The sequence below is a fragment of the Phaethon lepturus genome, unplaced genomic scaffold, assembly GCF_000687285.1.
Source record: "Phaethon lepturus isolate BGI_N335 unplaced genomic scaffold, ASM68728v1 scaffold1988, whole genome shotgun sequence".
NCBI lineage: Eukaryota > Metazoa > Chordata > Aves > Phaethontiformes > Phaethontidae > Phaethon > Phaethon lepturus.
The window spans coordinates 6,820-15,315 of NW_010556699.1; the positions used below are offsets into that span (position 1 = coordinate 6,820).

General features: G+C 46.9%; 1 protein-coding gene across 1 annotated transcript in view; it reads left to right on the plus strand.

Annotated features, from left to right (window-relative positions):
- Window positions 1-8,496, plus strand: part of KLHDC10 (kelch domain containing 10) — a gene marked incomplete at its 5' end in the record, with an annotated part of 11,573 nt that overhangs the window by 2,139 nt on the left and 938 nt on the right. Inside the window, 7 exons of the mRNA XM_010292528.1 lie at window positions 174-403; window positions 944-1,098; window positions 2,323-2,471; window positions 3,118-3,202; window positions 4,736-4,802; window positions 5,420-5,467; window positions 7,666-7,805. Of these exons, the coding sequence (XP_010290830.1) occupies window positions 174-403; window positions 944-1,098; window positions 2,323-2,471; window positions 3,118-3,202; window positions 4,736-4,802; window positions 5,420-5,467; window positions 7,666-7,805 (874 nt within the window). The remainder of the gene's footprint in view (window positions 1-173; window positions 404-943; window positions 1,099-2,322; window positions 2,472-3,117; window positions 3,203-4,735; window positions 4,803-5,419; window positions 5,468-7,665; window positions 7,806-8,496) is intronic.

Sequence of the window (8,496 nt, forward strand, 5' to 3'; positions counted from 1 at the left end):
GCTCGGAGAAGTGGATCTGTCATTACAGAGCTGTTTCCTCCTGGCTGCAGACATGCCTCCCTACGACTAAACACCAGCTGCTCCTGTTGGAGGACCACTGCAGCGGGTGTAGTCCTGACCCTCGGACACAAGCTCTGATGACATTTCACTGAAGCTGTTTTACCTTCTCATTTTGCTCTAGGCCATAGATCTCCACCAGCAAGAAGTGGCCATCGTTGCGTGGCAGATAATGCCAACTTGTATGTGTTTGGAGGCTACAATCCTGACTATGATGAGTCCGGTGGGCCAGAGAATGAAGACTACCCGCTCTTCAGGGAACTCTGGCGGTACAACTTTGCTACAGACACCTGGCATCAAATGGGCACTGAAGGCTACATGCCCAGGGAACTAGCCTCCATGTCACGTACGTATGGAAATTCAATTCCTGTGGGCCTACTCCTGAAGCTATTTTAATAGGTGTCCCTAGTGGAATGCAGAACTGGGCAAGAACTGGGAAATCTGGATCCAGTTTCCAACTCTTCTGCAAGCAGGCCTTGAGTTTGGATTGGTTTTGTGATTTTTCTTTCCCCTTTTGCCCAGGTTGAGGCAGAGGGAAAGAAAAAATTTCAAATGCAAGAGGTAGTCTTCAGGTACTTAGCTTGATAGTTGCAAGGCACCTGCATTTTCAACAGCTAGGTGCTCAGTGCAATCAGACATCTCAAAGCATCCAAAAATAGATCTCTTTGTTCACTAGCCATTTTTAAAAGTAGACCTTTGGTTACCATGGTTTTAGCTTGTATTCTTTCTCTTTTAGAGAATTTCAAAGCCATAAATGCGTAGTGTGAATTGTAGGCTATTTGAACAATATTGAACACTCGCTGCCTACTGTCTACAGAGCAGAGAGTCGTTCTGTTTTACTGCGTCTCACAGCAACAAGTATCTCTGCTCTGTCTGTCTCTCCTAGTTGTATTGCATGGCAACAACCTGCTTGTGTTTGGGGGCACCGGGATCCCCTTTGGGGAGAGCAATGGCAACGATGTCCACGTCTGCAATGTCAAGTACAAAAGATGGGCTCTGCTCAGCTGCCGAGGCAAGAAACCAAATCGAATCTATGGCCAGGTACGAAGGACAGCCCTTGTGAGGCGCTTTGAGCGTGCCTGCGTACGCTGTGCTGTGTGTCACACAAAGGGGGCCACAGCATGGAGATCTCTTCTTTGCTGGTAACCGGAGTTGTTCTCTGTGTACGTAAGTGTCAGGAAAGGCAGGTATCATTCATAAAGAAATAGATCAGTCTTGGTTCTTTGAGATTTCAAAGGAAAGGAATAGTTTTCTTGTAGTTAGAAAAGCCAATATTTGTTAACTAAATGCCAGATGCAGTTGAATGAAAAAGTTACGTCTGATTTAAGGAGTGGTTGGTAATTCCTGGAGTTGCTCTGTAGCCTCCTCAAAGCTTTTAAAACCCAAAACTATAAATGAAAACACTGGTTAGTTGGTTAGTGGGTCTTACTTGTATTAGAACAACAACTTTTAAGACTTTCCATAATGTTGAGGATGAACATGGTGTGCAAAAAAATAGATTCACTCTGACGGGAGGACTGCCACCTTTTGCTGTGCATTCCACTAATACTGTCAATGTACTTGTGGTGCAGACAATTTATAACCTGACTAATGTCTCATTTATATGTGTGCCAGACACTTGGAGGAAGGAAAGTAGTCTTCCCCTAGCCCGGTTCGTCTTGAGCTGGCCTTTGGCAAACAGGCAGCTGGGAGCAGAAGGAGCTTACATCTCTGCTTCCACCTTGGACTGCGTCAGGGAATGGTGCCTGCACCACCTTCGCAGTTTCTGTAGGCTGATAGTCCGTGTGCTTTTTGAATTGTACAGGATGTCTCTGTTGTTTAGTCCGATTTATCCCCTGTGTTTGGGGCTTTCTCTGTTATGCTTAATGCCGCTGGCTGATATCTGGTTTATAAGATTCTTCATAACAGCATCTATATAAGGTCAGTGTGGAAGAGATTCAGGGTTAACTCTGCTTTGGTTTTAGCTCCTGGGAGCCCCTGCTGCACAGATCTGTCTTGCCTGATGCCTGAAACTCAGCAGCTTCACTTCTAGGTCCTCATCTTGTGACCATGGAGTTACTTTCCGTTCCTACAGGTCCCCCTTTACCTCCCATCTTTTGTGTATCATCCTTGTTTGCCCTTTGTGTTCTCCTCAACACGTTATTTTGTAAGTTGTAGGTAGAGCTTTGCAAGCAGTGTCTTGCTTTGGGAGGGCAGGAATTCTCTCTTTTTCAGACACTGGTGTCACGCATCCTTTTGAACTGGTTTCTCTCTGTTACCTTCCAGGCCATGGCCATCATCAATGGTTGTCTCTACGTATTTGGAGGAACAACTGGTTACATTTACAGTACTGACCTCCATAAGCTAGACCTCAACACTAGAGAGTGGATCCAGCTGAAACCAAACAATATGTCATGTGACATGCCAGAGGAGAGGTGAGAAGCTGGACAGTTTCAGAGAGCTTTTGCACTGGGGAGTCACCACCTTTACTGGGAGTGAGAAGCTGAGAGAGCACAGACAGGACACTCTTAGAGCAATGTTTTCGGTGGCGAACCTTGCACAACCAGTGCTCCAGCAGTCTGGCGTGCAGGGGGATGTAGGGATAGGGTGTGAAGCCTTTGCCAGGACACTGATCTGTACTGTGTGGTGCCAGAACAGAGCTGGGGACCTGAGGCAGCTGCTAAGTGCTGAGGAGGGCAAGAAGCTCTGGTTGATCCCTGTGTCATAATCTGTAGCAAGGCATGGAGGAGGGAGAGCTGGGAGATCAATCGGTGACCATGTTAGTGAGAGAAGGAGTTGGAGTATTGAGGGCCATCATCGTGCTCCATAAATCATTGTACTTAAGTTCCATGGTGCTCTGCTCTCAGAAAATGCCTTTCAAGCTTCTGGGGTGCTGCTTAGATTGCTCATGAAAGCTTCCAAACCTTCTGAAACTCCCAGCCTAAGGGACTGATGCGGCACAGCCAGGCTTGGGGCATCGGCTTAAACTACTCGAATTTGACAGTGTTTTCCAGAAACCTTAGTTGTTGTTCACTTGCACTAATTTCTTGTGCTGCTAAGTGTCCTGCTTTGCACCTTCAGGTACAGACATGAAATCGCACATGATGGTCAACGGATTTATATCTTGGGAGGTGGAACTTCCTGGACAGCTTATTCCTTAGATAAGGTAAGGTGATCAGAAATGTTGAGTGCTTGCCTGGACAGGAGGTTTTCTACAGGGAAGTATTTTTCTACAGTGCAGCGTGGCCAGCAGGGTGAGAGAGGGGATTCTGCCCCTCTGCCCCGCTCTGGGGAGACCCCCCTGCAGTGCTGCGTCCAGCTCTGGAGCCCTCGGCACAGGAGAGACATGGACCTGCTGGAGCGGGGCCAGAGGAGGCCCCAGCAATGCTCCGAGGGCTGGAACAGCTCTGCTGGGAGGACAGGCTGGGAGAGCTGGGGGGGTTCAGTCTGGAGCAGAGAAGGCTCCAGGGAGACCTTACTGCAGCTGCCAGGGCTGAGAGGGGGCTTGGAAGAAAGATAGGGACAGACTTTTTAGCAGGTGTGCAAAAAAACACCCCCTTTTTAGCAGGGCCTGTTGCAGTAGGACAAGGGGTAACGGTTTTAAACTAAAAGAGGGCAGATTTAGACTAGATATATGGAAGGCCTTTTTCACAATGAGGGTGGTGAAACCCTGGCCCAGGTTGCCCAGAGAGGTGGTAGATGCCCCATCCCTGGAAATGTGCTGGGTCAGGTTGGACGGGGCTCTGAGTAAGATGCCCCTGCTCACTGCAGGGAAGTTGAACTAGATGGCCCTGAAGGGTCCCTTCCAACCCAAGCTATTTTATGGTTCCATGATAACCAGCACAGTCCGTTCATCTGGCTTTGTCTGGAGAGCTTAGTAAAAAAATAGGTAACTAGGAGCAGTTTGTTCTCCTATTTCTGTAAAAACTGATGTTGCCACAAACAAGTCCTATTGTCTTACAAATGGTGAATCTGGTACCCAGTGACCATACTCACCTGCAACACAGTTTCATTTCTGTAGACCTGTTATCAAAGATTCTCATTTAAAAACACTTGGGACATATTTCTAAATGTGTTATTTGTGCCAAAACAGGAAAGTGCCAAAGGAAGGATTTCCTTGACATTAAATTCAAATATTGATATGGTGACTCTTTTCTTGTCTTTTCCCTTAATCGTATGCTTTAATTTCCTTTCTTGTGGTAAATGTTTTTCTCCAATACTGTTTGGGGAGGGAGGAGTGAATTAATCTTGAACAGCGAAATGATGAACGAGGAGACTTTAAATAGCGCTCTGCTTCCAAAAAAGTTGAAACTGCAGCAGTTACCATGACTTTTTCTCTCTCCATTCTCTGCATTTCTTTTGTCTTTACGTGCAGTATGAGTTAGGCATTTCTAAATACTTTTGAGAACTGGAGGGGTGTGGGTTTTAATCAGTTCAGTTTTTTTAAAAGCAGTATTCTTTTTCTTCAGCTGTGGGGCTCAAATAGCAAAGCCTGAGATGAAAGCTTTCATGAGCTGGTACACTTTGAAGGTGATTTTATACCTGCTTAGTCACTGGCTGCGACTTCGCTATTTTTGTTTTTACACTTAATGAAAAAGAGGTGTTATTTATAGCAGTTCCCTGGGTCAGAGCCTGTAACTGCGTCATCGTAGTGCTGGGAGAGCCAGGAGGAACTAATGGCTCTTCTTTGTCCCTTCAGATCCATGCGTACAACCTTGAAACCAACACCTGGGAGGAAATTGCCACAAAACCTCATGAAAAAGTTGGTGAGTCTGGAATTTCATGTGTCTTCCCCTGTAAACCAGAGAGTGGCCAAGATGCTCGAAGATGCTGTTTGCTGGCAGGCTGAAATCCTTTTTCGTAACGTTGTACAGGATGTGCCTTAACGCTGGCTTCAGGACCCTGCTTGTTCAGAGCTTTAGCAGTGAGGACTAACCCATCTGAAGCATATTTAGCAGTCTGGCTTCTCTCCCTCCCTGGGTGGGGAAGATGATAGTGGCTGGCTGTCCTCCCAGAAGAAGATACACATCATCTCTGCTCCCTCCGAGGCACCACGTGCTGGCCTGGATAGCAGCAGGGGTTTCCCTGAAACTTTGTAGGCCTTTGGCTGCTGCTTTTCACCAAGCTGCAGTTGAGAGCTGGAGTCTGTGGGGAGTGAGATTCCAGCACATTTCTTCCTTCCCTGGAGAGCAAGTAAGAGTCAAACCCGAAAGAGCTGGTTGCTAGATTAGAGGTGTTATACCTGAGATTATAGGAAAGCAGAAGCCCCTTATAAATGAAACTAGTGACTCCTATCCATGATTATATGTTGAGATATAATCACCACCTGCCCAAGCACTTTAAAGCAACTATAGTTGATACTTTCTTTTTTTATTCTCCTCAGGCTTTCCAGCAGCCAGAAGGTGCCATAGCTGCGTTCAGATAAAAAATGGTAAGATCTGCCTCTTGAAAATTGGTGTATCTTATACAACCTAGCAAGGACAAGCCCATCCTTCTAGCCTGAGAGATGCTGGCCTCCAGCTCATGTTTGAGAGAACTGCAGGGTACATATGTCTTTTCTGGAAGAGGGTTTCTTTCTCCTTAACAGGCCTTAAGCTGCCCAGTTGGCACCACGCTTCATATGAGGGATCTTGCTGCTGTAGGCAAATTTACTTCTATGCTGCACAGTACTGTTGCTCCCTGGAGTTCTGCAGTATTTTATGCAACACGTAAATCTCATGTGGCCACTTCAGTGTAAAATACCATGTATTTTAGCTACAAGTGTCCTTGGTACTTTGCAGCTTACTGGTTGCAAGCTTATGAACACGTATGATTGATGTCCCTGCTACAGCTTGATGACTAACCTGTTAGCTTTACAGTCTGCTGTGAAAAGCAAAGTTGGGACAAGTCCTTGAAGCCAAGTTCTTTAGAGATTGTTCAGGGATTTCTTTGATAGTGGGTCCTTTTCGTGGTGTTGTAACTCCAAGATGCTCATACGGAGTGGATTACGAGGCAGTAGCAGAGTTAGCACCTGAGTCTTTCCCTTCTCTAGTAAAGTGAGGGTCACTTTATATATGTTAGGAGCTGCCTGGAGTTTATAGTAGAGCCTTTTGTTCTTCACTTCGATCCTACAGATGTTCTTGCTGTAAATCACTTGCGTGGCACTGTTTGAGGCACAACTTAGAGAGTGTTCTGCACATGTAATCCATGTTCATTTTGAATGGTAGAATGTTCCTTCAACTAGATTTGGGCCTCTCCCGTAGCCTTGCTGTCCTTCGAGAACACATTCCCCTGAACTTGATTGAAACTGAATTGCTCATAATGGACTGAAGAAGCAGTTGCAATATTGATCCTTATTTTAAAAACTCTTCAGTTCTATTACTGAATGCTGTATGTTAAAGGGTAGAGTGATATGCCAGATTATATTTCTTAGGAGGGATAATTATGCCAATAAAAGTAAGACAGGAGCTGGGAGATGCTTCCAGTCACCTTCATATGCAGTTTTGCGTATTTTTTTTGCTTTTACTTTTTTTTTTTTACTTTTGCTTCAGTGCAAATCTCTGAGTTGAGAATTTGGGCAAAGCTGGGAGAAAAGACCCGCTTCTGTGAGGCAACAAGACTAGAAGCCGGGTCTGTGGCGGCTCACCATGAGTTTAAAACCACTAGAATCTGATCAAACCCGGGTGCCTGTGAACTCAGGTTAGCTAGGACTTAATACAGCTTCTAAAAGTGGGAGTGCACTCCTGCTTCTCAATGGCATTTAGCGCTGAATCTGCCATGGTGGGGTTGGGATCATGGGCAGGCTGGGAAGTGGACATGAGCCAGCAATGCGTGCTCACAGCCCACAAAGCTAAGCTTATCTTGGGCTGTGTAACAAGAAGCATGGCCAGCAGGGTGAGGGAGGGGATTCTGCCCCTCTGCCCCGCTCTGGGGAGACCCCCCTGCAGTGCTGCGTCCAGCTCTGGAGCCCTCGGCACAGCAGAGACATGGACCTGCTGGAGCGGGGCCAGAGGAGGCCCCAGCAATGCTCCGAGGGCTGGAACAGCTCTGCTGGGAGGACAGGCTGGGGGAGCTGGGGGGGTTCAGTCTGGAGCAGAGAAGGCTCCAGGGAGACCGTACTGCAGCTGCCAGGGCTTAAAGGGGTCCTACAGGAAAAACAGAGAAAGACTTTTAAACGCGGCCTGTAGTGACAGGACAAGGGGCAACAGTTTTTATACTAAAAGAGGGTAGATTTTGACTAGATCTAAGGAAGACATTTTTGACACTGAGGGTGGTGAAACCCTGTCCCAGGTTGCCCAGAGAGGTGATCAGTGCCCCATCCCTGGCAACATCCCAGGTCAGGCTGGACGGGGCTCTGAGCAACCTGCTGTAGTTGAAGATGTCTCTGCCCATGGCAGGGGGTTAGACTAGATGGTTTTTAAAGGCCCCCTCCAACCCAAACGATTCTGTGATTCTGCAAGTGGCCTCTGTGATTATGAACAGCCTGCTGGGACTGATTTGGGAGGTACTGAGAGCTTCTGTTGAGGTAAAGTAATTGTTGACCCTAAAACTTTTGGGAAGACGATCGCTGACTTCAGTCACGGCATGTTCTGCGATTGCTGGATGAAGGATGGCTGGGCCCGTAAGGACTGTGGGTTTCCTCTTTTACAGATGTGTTTGTTTGTGGAGGCTATAACGGAGAAGTGATTCTGGGAGACGTTTGGAAGCTGAATCTGCAAACTTTCCAGTGGGTCAAGCTCCCAGCTGCCATGCCAGAGCCAGTGTATTTTCACTGTGCTGCTGTCACACCAGTAAGTGACTCATTTCTTTCCTTCATAGCTGAAGTTCAAGCCGTTTGTCCTGATGCTTGTGTGGGCTGCAAATAGAGCTGAACCGATTTTACCAAGGAGGTGACCTCGACTGGATGCAGCATCTTCAGGGAGGCTGAGGGATGATGTGAGGTCATTGCATTCACTCCTTTTACTCCTGCTGCTGTTTAAAGAGCGGTAGCACACAGTATATTCTGCTTTCTAAAAGCAGCGATGCGGAATTTCAGCTTTTAAACTGTATCAGCTCCAAGGAGTCATTCTGTGTGTGGGCAGCAGTTCATGTTTACAAAAGGAAAAAAATCACAAATACTCCGCCAAGTAAACTGCTTTTATCCTACAGAGAACAGCCTGAGTTGAAAGATTAGCAGGTGAGCAGGCCTCTTTGCTAACAGGGAGGTTGGTATTGCTAGAGCTTTTTGCCATAACTTGAAGCTAAGACCTGTGGTTGATAAGCAGCAGGCAGCAAGAAATGCATTTAGCTGTGACTTCAGTCTCCTTCAGCTGGTCATTGCCTTAGGGCAGCGTGCGAGGGCAAAGATCAGCTGCTTTGGTTATAAAAGCAGGTGTCACCTAGTTTGGAGAGTGTTATAAATGCAACTTTTTCTGGGAAACTGTAGACCTCATAAAGGTGTTTCCCAGGCAGCTCGGTGACTGCAGGTGGGTGCCTGGACAG